This window comes from Lampris incognitus, chromosome 6 (assembly GCF_029633865.1).
Source record: "Lampris incognitus isolate fLamInc1 chromosome 6, fLamInc1.hap2, whole genome shotgun sequence".
NCBI lineage: Eukaryota > Metazoa > Chordata > Actinopteri > Lampriformes > Lampridae > Lampris > Lampris incognitus.
Window position 1 is genome coordinate 1,926,102 of NC_079216.1, and position 21,655 is coordinate 1,947,756.

The 21,655-nt window shown below is 50.8% G+C and overlaps 1 protein-coding gene across 2 annotated transcripts in view; it reads right to left on the reverse strand.

Moving 5' to 3' along the window:
- peak1 (pseudopodium-enriched atypical kinase 1) overlaps positions 1-21,655 on the reverse strand; it is a 155,836-nt gene continuing 134,181 nt past the window's right edge. For both annotated transcript variants that reach the window (XM_056281848.1, XM_056281849.1), the window contains 2 exons: positions 4,988-5,817; positions 1-4,421 (listed from right to left, as the gene is read on the reverse strand). In XM_056281848.1, the coding sequence (XP_056137823.1) occupies positions 3,075-4,421; positions 4,988-5,817 (2,177 nt within the window). In that variant the 3' untranslated portion in view covers positions 1-3,074. The remainder of the gene's footprint in view (positions 4,422-4,987; positions 5,818-21,655) is intronic.

Sequence of the window (21,655 nt, forward strand, 5' to 3'; positions counted from 1 at the left end):
TTGGTTAACTTGATCAACAATAAATGGCGGCAGGCCAGGAGATAGAAACCCAGAAAGAAAGCCGGACAGCTTCCCTTTGTTCTGTTCAGTGGTGATAAAACAATGCAATGAGAACCCCCCCCCCCCAAGAAAAAACCCCTTGTTCGTTGTAATCAATCCAGTTCATGATAATGAAAGATGGATTTCAAGGTTGTGTTTGAAAGCCACCCCATCTTCCCATCTGGCTTTTTCCAAAGTGGTTCAGGTCCTGGACAAGTCACTTTACAAGAAGGGTGAAAATACTGAAAATGCTGTACACCACTACGCTCAGCAATTCTTTTAGAAGCATTCCTTTAGGGACAATAAAAACTCTGCACGATTGTCTTCTCCACACAGACTGAAGAATCAAACAAGACGAGAAAGACATTTCGTCTCTCTGAAGACCGATATAGACGTGCTCTGTACTCGACAAAATAGTGTGTGGATTAAAATAGATTTTTTTTAATAATATATATTTATATATTTATAAAGCCTTGAATCTCTACATACAAGGACAGCCACCAGTGCAGTCCACACACATTCCATAGTACAGAAAACTCAAACCACAGACAAATACTTTAAACCAAACTTACTTTGCATCAGTTCGACCCCTGCACTGTCGAGTCCAATATTTTTGCAGTCAAACTTGGGATCCTGATCCCAAAAAGTAGAATTCCCAGCGACAGGCTGTTTTAATTTGTCTCTCTAGGTATCAAGAAAAATCCCGGCAGAGGCAGAGGAAGACATTAAACCAGGAAAAGAGAAGCTGAACGTATGTATGAGAAGTTCTGGGACCAACTTTTTCCTTGTCAAAGTGAGAAAATCATCCAGCTGGGTGTGTGCTGAGGGAACCTTCTGTACAAAAATACACACTTCTGAGCCGTTCTGAATGGCAAACACTCTGGCATTCTTTTGAGTAGAAATCCTCCCTGTCACCAGTATCACTACCAGTCAGTGAACTGGTTCATCACCTGGTGTTTTAACAGTTTCCCAGCAGGCGGGGGAAAATCACAGAACTCGTTAAAAATGCGGTGAGCAGTAATGTGTGTATTCCACTGGTTGGTTAAAAAAAGAGGAATGAAAACAAGTGTCAGTGGTTGGATGAGTTCTCTGGGGTGGGCGGGGTTTAAGGCATTGATTGATGTGTGATGAACCCAAAGCATTTGTAGGACGTGTAGTGGTAGAGCGTTGCTTGTGAGCCAGTCTTCGAAGGAGCAAGCCTGCCATGTTCAGACCGGGTCCACAGGGATCCTTTCTGGTCCTCCTCAAGACTTGCCAACGCACATACATTCCACATAACACTAACACAAGTCCAAAAGGTCAATCCCTCAGAAGCAGGAGAGGAACGCCATCCTCACAGCGATCAGTCCAGATCTCCGTCTGTGTGGGGGAGCAAATGGCATGACGCGTCATCACACAAACACGACAGACAAACCTGCCGGTCTCTCATCCGCTGGGAAGAAACCTGACCCGCTGAAGTCCTCAGCAATACACTCAAGACTCCATGCTAGCCAGACATTTTAGTTTTATGTGCCACAAAGAAGAAAAGGAAGAGGATGGGGGAAGGGTTGCATAATGTCATAAAACGTACATCAATGTTCACACACTGTTACCTCCACTGGTAATAAATGAAACTTAGAAAAAAATACTAATTGCACATATTCCAACAAAATACCAACATGTTTCATGTCAAGACGTATTAGTTCACAACCTGTCAGCCAGGACTTCCAACAGTGACCTCAGATCATCTCCCATCCCAACAACAGAAGCAGATCAGCTACTGTTGGATAGCATGTCATTTTTGTCAGTATGAATTTTTGACTTGCTGTGAGTTGTTTTGACCTTTAACAAGACAGGAAATGGCCACACTGCAGTTTTTCGCTGTCAGGTCGTGTTTCCCATTTTGTACAGAAACTCCACCAGCTCGAGTGGATGGTGTCACGGCTGTGTGAGGAGAAAGGTCAGAAGTCTGGGTGCAGCTGCTGTGTGGAAGTGTCTGAGTTATCAGTGATGAAGTGACAGGACCTCCTCTGGTATGTAAGGCAGATCTCTGGAGATTCACTTTTGCATCAACTAAAAACCAAACAGCCTGGCAGGCCGAACGTTGATTCTGAAGGAGATAAAGAGCTCTCGAGTCTGAAGATTTGAAGGAAGGGTTTTCCATCTAGGGTCAAAAAGACGCTGCTGTTTTTACTGCCTTCTTGTCAATTTTCCCCCTTCATTTTTGTTCTTTATTCTTTTGCTTTCATAAATTCAGAGTTTTCTCTTTGAGAACAGTGTTCAAATAAAACGTTATAAGCCACATCACAGGAGGAAGTATCTTGATTGTGCTGCATCCAGCTTCCTTCACAAGGAACCACCTGGCATTGTCTGAATCTGTCAGTAAAACCCTTTCAGTTAAATGTGCCTTTGTAAAAGCAGCTTTCTGTGAGCTAACATGGCCTCCATTACCAACATAAAGAGTTGAAATGCAGAGTATACAGAATATACAACCAACTTCTCCACAGGGGCTCCAGCATATTGTTTGACAGCTAAGGTGGAAAAACAAGAATGCAGAATTCACTGGAGGCCCTCTCCTCAAAAGCAGGAGCTCTACTCTTGTATTGAGATTTGTTGGAGAATGTAAAATATTTGAGATTTGTACTAATGAAGAAAACAAGTGCTCTGTGTATAAAAGATCCTTGTAAGGAGCTAAAGTTACTGCAGTAGCTCGGTAGTGTGTGTGTACCATCAGCTGGTCTTCGTTTCGAGTGACACTGACACCTTGTTAGACTCTTAAAAATGAATGTGTTGGCAATAGGAGTGTTTAGAGTATCTCTGATATAAAGTGATAAAGTCTAGTTGATGGATGAGAACACGGCCTTTTTATTACTTTCCTGAACACTGAAGAAAGACACTTTCTGTTTCCATGGAGATAAAAATTGTAAAAAAAAAAACAAAAAAAACCCCCAGCTTGGCACCGCAAATGCTGCCACATCAAGGCTGACTGTTGGCTTTCATTACACTCTGGAGGGAGCGCTGGATGTGTTTCCATGGTGACGGCATGGGGTACAAGCTTAGAGCGGTTGGGACTGAGTCAACTGGAAGGTGTGGCTGAGATGAGATGGTGTCTGACTCTGCGCTGGGTGCACTGACTGGGATTGCGGCAGTGGTGGCTGGGAGCTGGGTTGTGGCTGTTGCAGGATGTGCACCACCCGGCTGAGGGTGTCTGTGGTGGCGAACGCCAGGTACTGGCAGCACAGCCAGTCCTCCAGGCTGACGCCGCAGCCCGTGTCCAGAGAGCGCTCAGCAAATTTGATCATCATCAGTGTGCGCTTTAGGTCCAGCCAGTTTTGGAGGGTGGTCTCACGTTGGCTGGAGCTGGAGGCCCCTGACACAGGGCCCACGCTGCTGCATCCCAGCGCCTGGAACAAGTCCTCCCGTGGCCCCCAGAGCAGACACTGGAGGCAGGCGCGGGCCTCCGACATGCGGATCCTCTCGGACGGGTTGACAGTGAGCAGCAGGCTGGCCAGCTGCTGCAGGCCCTGTGAGTACAGTGAGCGGATGGGCAGCGGCGGCAGGTCGGCCCACGTGTACTCCCGCTCTTTAAGCTCTGGCATTTCCTCGAAGGGGTTTGGCCGGTGCAGCATCTCATAGATGAGGATCCCGGTTTGAAACTCGTCGCACTTGCGATACTGTGTGGCAGTAACAATCTCAGGTGCCAGGCGGGACTGGTCACGGAGAGTTCCGGGGTCTGCCACCACTAGGGGGCTCTTTTGCTTGGCTTGGGAGAAGTTGCTGATGATGAGGCGTGCAGGGCAGGTGGAGCTTGCCCTGGAGGAGCCTCCGCTGCCATTGTTGTTGGGCTCTGGTGGCTCAGAGCTCCAGGGGTTTCCGGGTTGGCAGTGCACCAGCAGGAGGTTCTCCAGCCGTAGGTCACAGTGTGTCACGTGGAAAGGCTTCATGTGCTCCAGGCCAGAACAGAGCTGCAGCAGAAGGAGGCAGACCTGACGCTCATACAGCTCCGGGTTGCGGGTGTGTCGGGCAGCACCCTCCCGGACGAAGTCAGCCACCGTCTGGAAGGGCACTTCACGGGTGATGACCACTACACGACTCCTCAGACGACCGGCCGTACCCATGTAACCTGACGCCAGGGGTTCGTCCGATTTACTGTTGGGAGCAATGGACACCTTGTTCTCAGTCTTACTTTCATTCTCTTTCCCTTTTCGTTCGTCTCCTTCTTCCTCCTTGTCCTCACCCTCCTCTTCCTCCTCGCCATCCTCCCAGGGCAGCAGGCGAGCGGGAACGTCGGCCAGGAAGTGACCACAGTCCTGCTGGATGTTGAAGTGCAGTGGCAGACTCTGTCTGACGGCTAGGCTGTGGAAAAACTGCTGCTGGCTCTCCTTCACTTTACTGCGACAGATCTGACAGAGAGATGGAAGAGAAAAACGAAGAGTTAAAGGTGAAGGAGGGATGGAAAAGGAAAAGAGAATGTTGTCATGTTCTTATGATAAAGCTTTGGGCAACTTAGAGAAAAACTAACAGATAGATTTCCACATCACAGAGCGACAAGCTCCATGTGCAGCTTTGGAAGTTAGCGATACTCCAAACCGAAACAGGATGCTGACATTAGCGGCTGGTCCAGGTATTGAACCCACAACCTGATCATCATTAGAAGAGTGGTTTAATCCACTTAAGCTAACTGATCATTTCTCATGAGAGCACTTGTCTGTATTTATGTGATTTAAGTTGCTGAAGTTGTTTTTAGGATGCAAATCTCTGTTGTCATGTGAAGATTTACAACGTAAATACCTTTTTGATAAATGACCAACCAAGACAATATTTGTATCTCACATGGGAAAACCTGGAAAATCATATTGCCTGATCAGTAAATTTATAAGAGTATTTTATTATTTAACAAAATCCTCAACTATCAGTCCACCGACCTGCTTTTTATTCTATCACAACCTTAACACTGCTCTCATCTCACCTTGATGGCGTAGCTGACCAGGGGATCTTTGGCATAGGAAGCTGTGTAGTAAACCGCATCGCCGGCCTCGCAACATGGCTTCCCGGTGGTCAACCGGAAGTGGGACCAACTGTCGGTGCCGAACCGTAGGTGGTCTTTCTGCCCAGCCATGAAACGATCCTCGCATTTGGCCGACAGTTTCTGCAGGGTGTCGGTGTGGAGTCCTCTTATCCTCCCCACCACCTCTTCCCAGCTGTCCATGCCCCGGTACAAGACAGGTCTCTGGGGTTTGGAGCCACCACCCGACCCCTCGTTGCTTCCCCGAGCAGTTCCTCTCCCTGTGGTCCGAGCTCTGCTGGCCAGAGACTCGGCACTCCGGCAGCCCCTCCGCTCTCTGCTCGTGGTGGTGTTGGGTGCAGCGGCTGGCTGGGACACCAAACAGGACAGGCTGTTGGCTGGTCGGCTCTTACTGCTGCTGGCAGCAGTGGCAGCAGCTGGTCTCTCCAGTGAGTCCCCACTCTCCTGGTCATGTGGCCGGTTAGGTTCAGAGCTTAGCGAGGAGCTCTGGCTGGCCGTCTCCCAGGTGGAGTCCAGGTCGTAGAGTGGGTTAGCCACACTCAGGTTGGTGCCACCGGGTTTAGCCTCGGCCCAGGGCCTCAGAGGCCCCTGCAGTGGCTCTTTGGCCCCCAGGCTGGGCTCTGTGCTGGAGCGGGGGACACCTTTCTTGGGCAGGGGCGGTGGTGTGGCCTTGGGGACGGGCGTGTCAGCAAGGCCATCCAGGTCGACCGTGTCATTGGAGGATTTGATGTTCCGCGGCTGCTTCAGTGGGATCATGTTGGCTCTGGATTGACCTGCAGGGGGGGGGGGAGAGAGAAAGAGAGAGAGAGCGAGAGATCATCAACAAGAGTGGAAAGGACCTCCTGCTGCAGCTCTGTCAGAGCCTCAGTCTGTACTTAATGGTAGGATACGGGGGACAGCCTGGGTAGATTCACCTACTGCTCACCTCTTGGCCACAGTACTGTAGGTTATATAATCACAGACCTTAACAGATCAGACATTATTAACTGTTAAACGACCAGACATTAAAATGGAATACACACAACCCAGTACGCGTTACCATATCACAAAGTCATACAGATGGGACCAAAATAGTGCAGAACAATACCAGAAAGCAACTGATACCCCAAAAAGTCAAACACTTTAAGATAACTTCCTGGTTTTACATACTCCTACAGTACAGAAAGTCTCCATCTAGCTGTACACAAGATTAACAATATATTCAGACAAATGGCAAAGGTGGCACAATTTAAACTGACCATGAACAAACCAAAAACTGCAACAAATAACAACTGGTTTGATAATAATTGTAAAATTATTAGGAAAAAAACTTAGAATGCTATCAAACCAAAAACACAGAAATCCATATAAGGCTGACGTACGCTTTCTTTACTGTGAGACCCTACAACTTTTGGCAACACTGGAAACACCAAAACAAAGACCAACACCAGGAATTAGCTATACAAAACAGTGATATGGACAACTCATTTTAAAACTACTACTACCACTACTACTACTACAACAACAACTACTACTACTACTAGTACTACTACTAGTACTACGGACAACTTTTTAAAACACTTTGAACTGATGCAAACACAGAGCAATCCCAAATTCATGAGAAGTTGACTAAACTGGAGCTAGCTATAAAAGACAGCCAGAATCCATTAGACTCCCCAGTTACTGAGCAGGAACTCCTTGAGAACCTGCAGGCCCTCAAACCTAGAAGAGCTTTTGGACCTGATGGCATCCAGAACAAAATGCTACAAAACATGAACAAGAAATTCCAACTGGCTACATTGAAACTATGTTATTTTCCTGACATCTGGAATCATGGACTTACAACCCCAATCTATAGAAGCGGAGACACATGTGACCCTAATAATTCCCGAGGCATCTGTGAGAACAGTGATCTGGGGGAGGTCTTCTGCAGTTTTATGAACGCCAGACTTCGGAACTTCCTTACCAAGAACCATGTCCTGAGCAAAAGCCAAACTGGATTTATACCAAACTACCGCACAAGCGATCATATTTACACCCTACCTACCCTAACTGATAGACATATAACACAAAATAAAACCACATTCATGCCTGTTTTATTGACCTTTGATTCTATTTGGCATGCAGGGACTGTTCTACGAAGTTACTGAGAGTGGTGTAGGGGGTAAAACATGTGATATTACTAAATCAGTGTATTCTGGCAATATGTGCAGTGTAACAATTGGCGAAAAACGAACAGAATTTTTTATCCAAAGGCGAGGTGTCGGTCAGGGCTGTACCCTCAGCCCTGCACTCTTCAATAGCTCTACATTAATGAACTGGCTACTATACTGGGAAAGTCCTCTGTCCCCGGGGTAAGTCTCCACCATAACGAGGTGAAATGCCTACTCTTTGCAGATGGCCTGGTTCTGCTGTGGGGGCAGCAGAACCAATTCAATTCAATGTATTGTCATTAAAAACAACATGCAGGCACATGTTAAAAATGAAATAAGGGGTCAACCACATCAGACCTGGGCCCTGACAGTAAACCCAAAAAGACCAAAATAATGATATTCCTAAAAAGATCCAGATCTCAGGAGGTTCTACCAAAGTGCTCCTTGGTACAAAACATGTAGAGTCCTGCACACACTACACCTGTCTAGGATTGAAAGTACGTGCAGCTGGACATTTAAATGAAGCAGTTCAGGAGATGAGAGGGGCAGCATGCAGGGCTTTCTACACCATAAAATAAATATACAAACAGAAATACCAGTTAGAGTTTGCTTAAAATTGAGTGTGTTACTGAACCAGTTGCACTCTATGGCAGTGAGGTGTGGGTCCACTTACACAACAAGACTTTACTAATGGGATCAACACCCCACTGAGACCCTGCATGCAGAGTTCTGTAAGATTCTCCTACAGGTCCGGAGGAAAGCTACACACAATGCATGCAGGGCAGAAGTAGGCCAATACCCACTAACACTACACATACAAACAAGAGCAGTGAACTGTTGGACACATGTGAAACTAAGTGACCCCCTCTCGTACCACCACCAAGCCCTGCAGCACCAAGAGCTGAGCAGTAACAGGAACCCCCTTACCCAACTGGTCCTGAGGCTGAGAGCACAAACCTGCTCTATTAACACGCCTCAGCAACACAACACATCACCAATCAGACCCAGTCACATGACCAAACAGTTACAACAAAACTACATCACCCACTGTAACACAAACACACACACGGAGCAACATGCAGTGCTGTCTGGCTCTACATGGACAGTCCACCATGATGATGTCAGCATGGCGGCTGGAGAACCGTGACTGAGGGAGCACAGGCCTGCTGTAGGACAGGGGGGACAGGAGGACCTGCAGAGCAAAGGCTGTGCTGTCAGAGGCTGAAACAGAGCTGCACCTCCTCACCACGTGGGAGGAGCACATGTTAGAAACACCAGTTAGTTACCGACAACAGCTTTTGTACTGTCATGTCCTGCCAACAAGCCAAGTCTCCTTTATTTATTTATTTATTTATTCTTTGTTTCCCCCCCTTTTCTCCCCAGTCGTACCTGGCCAATTACCCCACTCTTCTGAGCCGTCCCGGTCTCTGCTCCACCCCGTCTGCTGATCCAGGAGGGCTGCAGACCACCACATGCCTCCTCCCATACATGTGGAGTCACCAGCTGTTTCTTTTCACCTGACAGTGAGGAGTTTCACCAGGGGGAGGTAGCACGTGGGAGGATCACGCTATTCCCCCCAGTTCCCCCTCCCCCCCAAACAGGCGCCCCGACCAACCAGAGGAGGTGCTAGTGCAGCGACCAGGACACATACCCACATCCGGCTTCCCACCCACAGACACGACCAGTTGTGTCTGTAGAGACGCCCGACCAAGCTGGAGGTAACATGGGGATTCGAACTGGCGATACCCATGTTGGTAGGCAACAGACTAGACCGCCACGTCACCCGGATGCCCAAGTCAAGTCAGTTTTATTTGTACAGCCCTATATCACAAATTACACATGTGCGTCAGGGGCTTTACAGCAACACAACATCCTGTCCTTAGACCCGCACATCAGAGAAGGAACAACTCCCTAAAAACCTTTAACAGGGAGAAGACGTAGGAAGAAGCCTCGGGGGGAGCAGCAGAGGAGGGTCTCTCTCCCAAGACACACAATGTGACATGATGTTGTGTTTACACAACTGACACAATACAACACTGAAAGAGGATAACACAATTATAATGGACTTATACAATTTATGAAGAATATGATGAGGAGGCTGTCTGGCAGTGTACAGACACCACCAGAACAGCCCAGGACCTGAACCACGTGACCACCATCACCATGGAGACCTGACAGGAGGACAGACTGCACATGCACACAGGGAGACTCACACCACACCATTCACACACACGGGAGAAGAGACAAGAAAAGACATATGCCATTTGAATTTGAGAGAGAGAGAGACAGACAGACAGACAAACAGAGAGAGGCAGACAGACAGAGCATGAGAGAGAGAGAGAGAGAGACAGACAGACAGAGAGAGACAGACAGACAGAGCATGAGAGAGAGAGACAGACAGACAGAGAGAGACAGACAGACAGACAGACAGACAGACAGACAGACAGAGCACGAGAGAGAGAGACAGACAGACAGACAGACAGAGCACGAGAGAGAGAGACAGACAGACAGACAGACAGAGCATGAGAGAGAGAGACAGACAGACAGAGCACGAGAGAGACAGACAGACAGACAGACAGACAGACAGACAGACAGACAGAGGCAGACAGAGAGAGAGACAAAACATCTTGGCTACCAGAAGAGCAAAGAATATGTGGTCACCGTATGGCAGGTGAGGTGGAGACAGAGATGCACTTCCTGCTAAATTGTGAGACATTCCAGAACATAAGATAAAAATACCAGGAGACATTTGAAAACCAGATTCCAAATGTTCTACTGCTGGATGAGAAAGAACAATAGACACTTATTTTAGGAGAGGGTCAAAGGTCACACCTTGCGGCACAATATGTGTCAGAATGCCATAGCCTAAAGGTCAGTGAGTGTCCAAAACACTGTCAGTTACTGTTCCAATTATTGTTCCAATTACTGTCAGTTGCTGTTCAAGTGCTGTTCTATGTTTCTGCCAGTTTCTCTGTATTCCCTATGTATTCCCTTTCCCTTCCCTTCCCTTCCCTTTCCTTTCCTTTCCTTTCCTTTCCTTTCCTTTCGTTTTGTTCCATTCTCTGTTGACCTGTTTTGCTTTGGCAACATTGTAATTAATACAGTCATGCCAATAAAGCATCACTGACTTGAGAGATGGAGAGAGACAGACAGACAGATAGACAGACAGACAAAAGGAGCGAGAGAGACAGAGAGAGACAGAAGGAGAGAGACAGACAGACAGACAGACAGAGAGAAGGACAGAGAGACAGACAGACAGACAGACAGACAGAAGAGGAGAGAGAGAGACAGAGAGAGATAGACAGACAGATAGACAGACAGACAGACAGACAAAAGGAGCGAGAGAGACAGAGAGAGACAGAAGGAGAGAGAAAGACAGACAGACAGAGAGAAGGACAGAGAGACAGACAGACAGACAGACAGACAGACAGACAGACAGAAGAGGAGAGAGAGAGACAGAGACAGAGAGAGAGACGGGGAAGAGAGACAGACAGGCAGACAGAAGGACAGACAAACAGACAGGAGAGAGAGACAGATAGACAGAAGGAGGGAGACAGAGAGAGAGAAAGACAGGAGAAAGAGAGACAGACAGTAGGAGAGAGAGACAGACAGACAGACAGACAGACAGACAGACAAAAGGAGCGAGAGAGACAGAGAGAGACAGAAGGAGAGAGACAGACAGACAGACAGACAGAGAGAAGGACAGAGAGACAGACAGACAGACAGACAGACAGAAGAGGAGAGAGAGAGACAGAGAGAGAGAGACGGGGAAGAGAGACAGACAGGCAGACAGAAGGACAGACAAACAGACAGGAGAGAGAGACAGATAGACAGAAGGCGGGAGACAGAGAGAGAGAAAGACAGGAGAAAGAGAGACAGACAGACAGAAAGAGAGAGAGAGAGAGAGCGCGAGAGACAGACAGACAGACAGAAAGAAAGAAAGAAAGAGAGAGGTGGGGGGGACACGTGAGGGCCCTGAAGGAAACTCATGCCAGTCAGGAAGAGTGAGGAAGACAGTTGGACATCTGGCCAGTCATTCGTCCAGCTGTTTGCCTCAATTTGTTCCTCTTCCTCCAGGGAAACTTGGAGAGGACGACTGGAAACCCATTCAGCTGACCTTCTTTCTCTCTGTGGTCTGGATGCTTCGTCCATCTGAGGAGCAGGCAGGGAGGAAGGAGAGAGGGCAGGACGGGGGGGGGGGCTGTCTGATGGGATGAAAAGGATGGAGAGGTCATGCTGCTGTATGTCTGAAATGGAAAGAAAAACGTTTTCGTCTTAACAAGGACCCTGAGCCGCCTCATTGGGGAATTCCTCCATTTCTCTGAGGACAAACGATACAAAACCTCCGACCAGGAAGACGACGACTTTCAAAGCCTCATCTTCTGCTTCGCTTCTGTATGAAGGAGGAAGGTCTGTTCGTTTCACATAAACATAGCGCTGAAGCGGCCGGGGTGACTCGTCCTCACGTGCCGGCGGCGCTGCCATCCTCTGTAAGAGCCTTACGGAAGAGAGCGGTTCAGATGAAGGAAAGTCCTGCTAATCCGCTGTGGAACTAATGTGTTCAACGTTTGCCTTAAGAAGTCTGTGGTAATCCACCCAAAGAAAAACCCAAACCGAGCCCAGTCGCAGGGACCTCCCGACTTTACTTACCACACGGAGATGTTAAAGGTTAACACAACAGCCCAGTTTAGACAGACCGCTGCTCGATCTGAGATTTACAAAAAGCCAGACTGTAGGGGAGATGTTCGGATGGGCTGCAGGTATCAAACCACGGCCCGCTCAGTCTACTCTGGACAACACTCCAGCCAACAGCAACCACGGAGGGAAGCGAGAGCCCTGACTCCAGCAACAATGCCAGGGGTCCTGTGAGGCTGTGGAGGACCTTTCTCCCCGAGTCCCTTGAAGCTGATGGCCCAGAGCCAGAGCACGACGGGGGGCCTTATCTGTTTGAGCCGCTCGCCCCAGCCCCCACTCACCCCCAGCCACCGCTCAGCCCCAGCCACCACTCAGCCCAGCCACCGCTCAGCCCCAACCACCGCTCAGTCCCAGCCCCAGCCACCGCTCGCCCCAGCCACCGCTCAGCCCCAGCCCCAGCCCCAGCCACCGCTCAGTCCCAGCCACCGCTCAGCCCCAGCCCCCACTCACCCCCAGCCACCGCTCAGTCCCAGCCACCGCTCAGCCCCAGCCACCGCTCAGCCCCAGCCACCGCTCAGTCCCAGCCACCGCTCAGCCCCAGCCACCACTCAGCCCAGCCACCGCTCAGCCCCAACCACCGCTCAGTCCCAGCCCCAGCCACCGCTCGCCCCAGCCACCGCTCAGCCCCAGCTCCAGCCCCAGCCACCGCTCAGTCCCAGCCACCGCTCAGCCCCAGCCCCCACTCACCCCCAGCCACCGCTCAGTCCCAGCCACCGCTCGCCCCAGCCACCGCTCAGTCCCAGCCACCGCTCGTCCCAGCCACCGCTCAGCCCCAGCCACCACTCAGTCCCAGCCACCGCTCGCCCCAGCCACCACTCAGCCCCAGCCACCGCTCAGCCCCAGCCACCGCTCGCCCCAGCCACCGCTCAGCCCCAGCCCCAGCCACCGCTCGCCCCAGCCACCGCTCAGCCCCAGCCACCGCTCAGTCCCAGCCCCAGCCACCGCTCAGTCCCAGCCCCAGCCACCGCTCAGTCCCAGCCCCAGCCATCGCTCAGTCCCAGCCCCAGCCACCGCTCGCCCCAGCCACCGCTCAGCCCCAGCCCCAGCCCCAGCCACCGCTCAGTCCCAGCCACCGCTCAGCCCCAGCCCCCACTCACCCCCAGCCACCGCTCAGCCCCAGCCCCCGCTCAGTCCCAGCCACCGCTCGCCCCAGCCACCGCTCGCCCCAGCCACCGCTCAGCCCCAGCCCCAGCCACCGCTCGCCCCAGCCTCCGCTCAGCCCCAGCCACCGCTCAGCCCCAGCCACCGCTCACCCCCAGCTACCGCTCGCCCCAGCCACCGCTCAGCCCCAGCCTCCGCTCAGTCCCAGCCACCGCTCGCCCCAGCCACCGCTCAGCCCCAGCCTCCGCTCAGTCCCAGCCACCGCTCGCCCCAGCCACCGCTCAGCCCCAGCCCCAGCCACCGCTCGCCCCAGCCACCGCTCAGCCCCAGCCACCGCTCAGTCCCAGCCCCAGCCACCGCTCAGTCCCAGCCCCAGCCTCCGCTCAGTCCCAGCCACCGCTCGCCCCAGCCACCGCTCAGCCCCAGCCCCAGCCACCGCTCGCCCCAGCCACCGCTCGCCCCAGCCACCGCTCAGCCCCAGCCCCAGCCACCGCTCGCCCCAGCCTCCGCTCAGCCCCAGCCACCGCTCAGCCCCAGCCTCCGCTCACCCCCAGCTACCGCTCGCCCCAGCCACCGCTCAGCCCCAGCCTCCGCTCAGTCCCAGCCACCGCTCGCCCCAGCCACCGCTCAGCCCCAGCCTCCGCTCAGCCCCAGCCACCGCTCGCCCCAGCCACCGCTCAGCCCCAGCCCCAGCCACCGCTCGCCCCAGCCACCGCTCAGCCCCAGCCACCGCTCAGTCCCAGCCCCAGCCACCGCTCAGTCCCAGCCCCAGCCACCGCTCAGTCCCAGCCCCAGCCATCGCTCAGTCCCAGCCCCAGCCACCGCTCGCCCCAGCCACCGCTCAGCCCCAGCCCCAGCCCCAGCCACCGCTCAGTCCCAGCCACCGCTCAGCCCCAGCCCCCACTCACCCCCAGCCACCGCTCAGCCCCAGCCCCCGCTCAGTCCCAGCCACCGCTCGCCCCAGCCACCGCTCGCCCCAGCCACCGCTCAGCCCCAGCCCCAGCCACCGCTCGCCCCAGCCTCCGCTCAGCCCCAGCCACCGCTCAGCCCCAGCCTCCGCTCACCCCCAGCTACCGCTCGCCCCAGCCACCGCTCAGCCCCAGCCACCGCTCAGTCCCAGCCACCGCTCGCCCCAGCCACCGCTCAGCCCCAGCCTCCGCTCAGTCCCAGCCACCGCTCAGTCCCAGCCACCGCTCAGCCCCAGCCTCCGCTCAGCCCCAGCCCCAGCCCCAGCCCCAGCCACCGCTCATTCCCAGCCACCGCTCAGCCCCAGCCACCGCTCAGCCCCAGCCTCCGCTCAGTCCCAGCCACCGCTCGCCCCAGCCACCGCTCAGCCCCAGCCTCCGCTCAGCCCCAGCCACCGCTCGCCCCAGCCACCGCTCAGTCCCAGCCACCGCTCAGCCCCAGCCCCAGCCACCGCTCGCCCCAGCCACCGCTCAGTCCCAGCCCCAGCCACCGCTCAGTCCCAGCCCCAGCCACCGCTCAGTCCCAGCCCCAGCCATCGCTCAGTCCCAGCCCCAGCCACCGCTCAGCCCCAGCCACCGCTCAGTCCCAGCCCCAGCCACCGCTCAGCCCCAGCCCCAGCCACCGCTCAGTCCCAGCCACCGCTCAGCCCCAACCACCGCTCAGTCCCAGCCCCAGCCACCGCTCGCCCCAGCCACCGCTCAGCCCCAGCCCCAGCCCCAGCCACCGCTCATTCCCAGCCACCGCTCAGCCCCAGCCCCCACTCACCACCAGCCACCGCTCAGTCCCAGCCACCGCTCGCCCCAGCCACCGCTCAGTCCCAGCCACCGCTCGTCCCAGCCACCGCTCAGCCCCAGCCACCACTCAGTCCCAGCCACCGCTCGCCCCAGCCACCACTCAGCCCCAGCCACCGCTCAGTCCCAGCCACCGCTCGCCCCAGCCACCGCTCGCCCCAGCCACCGCTCAGCCCCAGCCACCGCTCGCCCCAGCCTCCGCTCAGCCCCAGCCACCGCTCAGCCCCAGCCTCCGCTCACCCCCAGCTACCGCTCGCCCCAGCCACCGCTCAGCCCCAGCCTCCGCTCAGTCCCAGCCACCGCTCGCCCCAGCCACCGCTCAGCCCCAGCCTCCGCTCAGTCCCAGCCACCGCTCAGCCCCAGCCTCCGCTCAGCCCCAGCCACCGCTCGCCCCAGCCACCACTCACCCCCAGCCACCGCTCAGTCCCAGCCACCGCTCAGCCCCAGCCTCCGCTCAGTCCCAGCCACCGCTCGCCCCAGCCACCACTCAGCCCCAGCCACCGCTCAGCCCCAGCCACCGCTGTCCCAGCCACCGCTCGCCCCAGCCACCGCTCAGCCCCAGCCTCCGCTCAGTCCCAGCCACCGCTCGCCCCAGCCACCGCTCAGCCCCAGCCTCCGCTCAGTCCCAGCCACCGCTCAGCCCCAGCCTCCGCTCAGTCCCAGCCACCGCTCAGCCCCAGCCACCGCTCAGTCCCAGCCACCGCTCAGCCCCAAGCAGCCAGGACGCAAGCAATGGTGGGGGAGAGGATGGTTCAAGCTTCGCAGTGGTAGCACGACATTGTTTGAGGTCATAATATGCGGCCAGCAAGCCAAAAAAAAAAGAAATACACATCGTGGACAGTGTGCTGCCAGCTAGCGCTTACCAGAGATATCTAACCACAATCAACAACTACAGAAAACCACACAAAAACCATGTAAAAAAAAAACACTATCAAACTAAAACTACTGAAAAGACTAATATATGTAACTTAGGTCTGTCTCTCTCGCTGTTGCAGTATGTCTCTTGCTCAGATACTCCTGTCCTCAGCAGAAGAATATGAATTCTCCTTACTGACAGTAGAAGGTGGAAAGACACAGCCGGGGGGTTGTGACTCGTATCGCATCACACAGTCAAACCTATGAAAACTAACGCAGCTAGACCTACAGAGGCAGCACTGAGCTGAACGTCACTGTATACATCATGTAGCTTGTGCTAAAATGTCAAGATAAGCAGCAGGGTCGATGTCTCTGACTTGGACGTGTCCACATACTTCAGTATTCAGAGAGAACAAGGTGCTTTAGTGTCTTAATGCTGCTCAATAACCCAGGTAAGGAGACCACAGAAGGTTGACTGCAGGTACCCCCACCCTTATAAACAATACCGTGACTGCAGGTGTCCCCACCCTTATAACCAATACAGTAACTGCAGGTACCCCCACCCTTATAAACAATACAGTGACTGCAGGTACCCCCACCCTTATAAACAATACAGTGACTGCAGGTACCCCACCCTTATAAACAATACAGTGACTGCAGGTACCCCCACCCTTATAAACAATACCGTGACTGCAGGTGTCCCCACCCTTATAAACAATACCGTGACTGCAGGTGTCCCCACCCTTATAAACAATACAGTGACTGCAGGTGTCCCCACCCTTATAAACAATACAGTGACTGCAGGTGTCCCCACCCTTATAAACAATACAGTGACTGCAGGTGTCCCCACCCTTATAAACAATACAGTGACATAACAGCTCAAACCAACCACCAGTTTCATAAGCACATATGGGTGTGGCCGTTAACTAGAGTTACAGTGGTCATGGATAGTATTCACAGAGGATTAGGGATTATTGCAATCACAGCATTGTAAGATGGTGACAGATGTACTCTTAGCCCCCCCTCTCAGGTCAGGGATGGTCGTTCCCTCTTCACATATGCTCCTTTTCCACTAGATGCTACAGGCTCAACTCGACTCGACTTTTTCGTTTTCCATTACTGGAAAGTACTGGCACTTTGGTAACTGTTACCACTTCTCTGGTACCACCTTTGTCAAGGTTCAAAAAAAAAAAAAAAAGTGGAGCGGGTACCAAAATCAATGCAGACCAGCTATGCTGAGGGGTACTGTTACGGTAATGGAAAAGGACAGTCTGCAAGTCAAGACGAGTTGAGTCGAGTCGAGTTCAGCCAGTACCAAGGGTGGGGGCACCTGCAGTCACTGTATTGTTTATAAGGGTGGGGGTACCTTCAGTCAGTTCAGACTGAAGAGGTCACTTATGCCCCTTTTCCACTAGATGGTACTGTCTCAACGCGACTCGACCTTTTCGTTTTCCATTACTGGAAAGTACCGGCATGTTGGTAACTGTTACCACTTCTCTGGTGCCACCTTTGCCGAGGTTCCAGAAAAACGACAACCAGCTACACTGAGGGGGTACGGTTACGGTTATGGAAAATGACACTCTGCAAGTCGAGCCGAGTTGAGTGGAGTCAAGCCGGTATCATGTAGTGGAAAAGGGGCATTAGATGAGTGATGAAACGTTTCTCCAAATAAACGTGTCCAGATGAACTGGTTCAACTTTCTGGGAACTGTATACAATGTACATGACATGCAATTCCTTTACACAATTCTGTATGACTCCGCATGTCGTAGCAACCATCTTGCACGATGTGCAGGCAGCCAGCAGTATGAGGGTTGTCCCCCTCTGCTTCGTGTCGGGCTGAACAACGCCCCTTAGCTGTGATATAATCACAATTTACCACAGCTTGCCGTGAGTGTTCGCTTCAACCTCATCTTATGACTGATTCAATGTGCCGTTCACTGAAAATTCGGGAGGGAGTTCCTCTCTTCCACCCTGATGAACAAGTAGATGTAGATTCGAGCTTACATTTTTATGTGGGTTTAAGTTTACATTTAGAATTTGATTTTGAGATACTTTATGGATCCCTGTGGGGAAATTCTTCTTACTCCACACAGAGGACAACGTGGGATGACCCTCAAGGGTGGACTACCCCGGGGTTCGAACCCAGGACCTTCTTGCTGTGGGGTGAAGGCACTAACCACTGGGCCACCATGCCACCCAATTTTTGGGTCCAGTTTTTTGGGTCTAGGATTATATTTAAACTTAAATTCAAATTTGGGTTTAGGATTAGTCATGCATTTTGAGGTCGAGGTCTTTGGAGTTGCTCTAGTTTGTGCTGTAATGTGAGGTATGTGCTCATTTCTTCTGGACCACCTGTACTCACCAAGCTCAGTGAGGTCTGAACAGCAGACAGGTGTCTCTGTGAGTGTGGACATTCCGTTAGCTCTAATTTACTCTTTCACTGAAACAGAAGGATGTACAGAGACAGAGGGAAAAAACTAATACATGATAAAAAGTGAAAATGTTCTCTGAAGGAGTGGCTCCTGAAGGAAGTGGATGCTCATGTATTCTGGAGCATTCATTATGAGGGTAAGTAATAGGTCACAGCTAACTAAAGTTCCCCCCCATTCGTCATCTTCCAGAAGACCGACCAGACGGGAGTGCCAATCCCTCCATAATCTCCACAGATTAAAAAAAAACCCTCCATTTTCTTCTCGCCACTCAGAACCAAACATGTCTCCCATCATCGCGTCTCCCTCACTTCAGCCCACATGATACAACAGAGTGGAAGCATCAAGTTCTTCCTGAAGACCAGACGTCCCCGCCATGAGTTGAAGTCTGATGCAGACCAGCCCAAACGTGTTGAGATTAGGGGTGTAAGAAAATATCGATACACTCAAGTATCGCCATATTATCATTTGTGATACTATATCGAGTCTCAAAACCACTATATGGATTTTTAATTGTTTACATGTAAAGGTTCGTGACAAACATGCTGTGTTGTGTGTAACCCCACGGCCGCTAGACAACAGTGGTTGTAATCTATCTTCAGCCATCTGACCCTTCCACTCCAACCCAACAATATAAACTGAGACAGGAAGTAGCATAAGCACAAAGAACACAGGCCTATGAAATCACAATATATCACCTTTCTCACAGTATCACAATATATCACCTTTCTTAGAGTATCACAATATATCACCTTTCTTACAGTATCACAATATATCACCTTTCTTACAGTATCACAACATATCACCTTTCTCACAGTATCACAATATATCACCTTTCTTAGAGTATCACAATATGTCACCTTTCTTACAGTATCACAATATATCACCTTTCTTAGAGTATCACAATATATCACCTTTCTCACAGTATCACAATATATCACCTTTCTCACAGTATCACAATATATCACCTTTCTTAGAGTATCACAATATATCACCTTTCTCACAGTATCACAATATATCACCTTTCTCACAGTATCACAACATCTCACCTTTCTCACACTATCACAACATATCACCTTTCTCACAGTATCACAACATATCACCTTTCTTACAGTATCACAATATATCACCTTTCTCACAGTATCACAACATCTCACCTTTCTTACAGTATCACAATATATCACCTTTCTTACAGTATCACAACATATCACCTTTCTTACAGAATCACAATATGTCACCTTTCTCACAGTATCACAACATATCACTTTTCTTACAGTATCACAATATGTCACCTTTCTCACAGTATCACAACATATCACCTTTCTTACAGTATCACAATATGTCACCTTTCTCACAGTATCACAACATATCACTTTTCTTACAGTATCACAATATATCACCTTTCTTACAGTATCACAATATATCACCTTTCTCACAGTATCACAATATATCACCTTTCTTACAGTATCACAATATATCACCTTTCTCACAGTATCACAATATATCACCTTTCTTAGAGTATCACAACATATCACCTTTCTTACAGTATCACAATATATCACCTTTCTTACAGTATCACAACATATCACCTTTCTTAGAGTATCACAACATATCACCTTTCTCACAGTATCACAATATATCACCTTTCTCACAGTATCACAATATATCACCTTTCTCACAGTATCACAATATATCACCTTTCTCACAGTATCACAATATATCACCTTTCTTACAGTATCACAATATATCACCTTTCTGACAGTATCACAATATATCACCTTTCTTACAGTATCACAATATATCACCTTTCTCACAGTATCACAATATATCACCTTTTCTTACAGTATCACAATATATCACCTTTCTCACAGTATCACAACATATCACCTTTCTTACAGTATCACAACATATCACCTTTCTTACAGTATCACAATATATCACCTTTCTCACAGTATCACAATATATCACCTTTCTTACAGTATCACAACATATCACCTTTCTCACAGTATCACAATATATCACCTTTCTCACAGTATCACAATATATCACCTTTCTTACAGTATCACAATATATCACCTTTCTTACAGTATCACAACATATCACCTTTCTTACAGTATCACAACATATCACCTTTCTTACAGTATCACAACATATCACCTTTCTCACAGTATCACAATATATCACCTTTCTCACAGTATCACAACATATCACCTTTCTTACAGTATCACAACATATCTCCTTTCTTACAGTATCACAACATATCACCTTTCTTACAGTATCACAACATATCTCCTTTCTTACAGTATCACAACATATCACCTTTCTTACAGTATCACAATATATCACCTTTCTTACAGTATCACAATATATCACCTTTCTTACAGTATCACAACATATCACCTTTCTTACAGTATCACAACATATCACCTTTCTTACAGTATCACAATATATCACCTTTCTCACAGTATCACAACATATCACCTTTCTTACAGTATCACAACATATCACCTTTCTCACAGTATCACAACATATCACCTTTCTTACAGTATCACAACATATCACCTTTCTCACAGTATCACAACATATCGCGATATATTGAATCATGACCCTGTATCGTGATACATATCGTATCACCAGGTTCTCGCCAGTACACAGCCCTGGTTGAGATGAAGGGAGAAGAAGACAGTTTGTCTCCAGCAGTGCCTAGACTTCGCAACTGAAACCTGTTCAAGATCTAAACACCTTAAACAGCATCCAGCCTCCTCCCACAACCTCGATCAGTGAAACCACTGACACATACACGACAGACGTGGTTTACAAAAACAGCCGCGTGTAATTGAAATGAAACCCAGGCTGCTCGTTAGTGTTCAGTCTTAATGATGATGAGTGTCACCAGCGAGGCTGCAGAGGAGTTTCACCACCACACTGACTCCCCAAACCAGAGAGAGGAGTGGAGGGAGGACACGAGGGACAACGGCTGAAGGAGGGAGGGAGAGAAAGATGACTGGAGATGGAGATGGGAAGACATGACAGAGAGGGAGGCAGAGTGACGGGTGTTGGACGAGCCTACCTCGGGTCCACTAACACCTCGCAGGGTTCGGGCGGCGGTGTCGTCGCAGCATCTTTTCCTTGTTTCTCTACAGGAGAATTTCTGCAAACGAAGCCGACAGGCTGGCAGACACTCAGCCCCTCACCAACATCCTCAAGAGCTCCAGCTCTGCTGGCTCACGCCTGCCTGCCGCATGATTAACACACAGCTCCTCATCTGTGTGTGTGTGTGTGTGTGTGTGTGTGTGTGTGTGTGTGAGAGAGAGAGAGAGAGAGAGAGAGAGAGAGAGAGAGAGAGAGAGAGAGAGACAGAGAGAAAGAGAGAGACAGAGAGAGAGAGAGAGAGAGAGAGAGAGAGAGAGAGAGAGAGAGAGAGAGAGAAAGAGAGAGACAGAGAGAGAGAGAGAGAGCATGAGAGAGAGAGAGAGCATGAGAGAGAGAGAGAGAGAGAGAGCAGAGAGAGAGAGAGAGAGAGAGAGAGAGAGAGAGACAGAGAGAGAGACAGAGAGAGAGAGAGAGAGACAGAGAGAGAGAGAGAGAGACAGAGAGAGAGAGAGAGAGAGAGAGAGAGAGACAGAGAGAGAGAGACAGA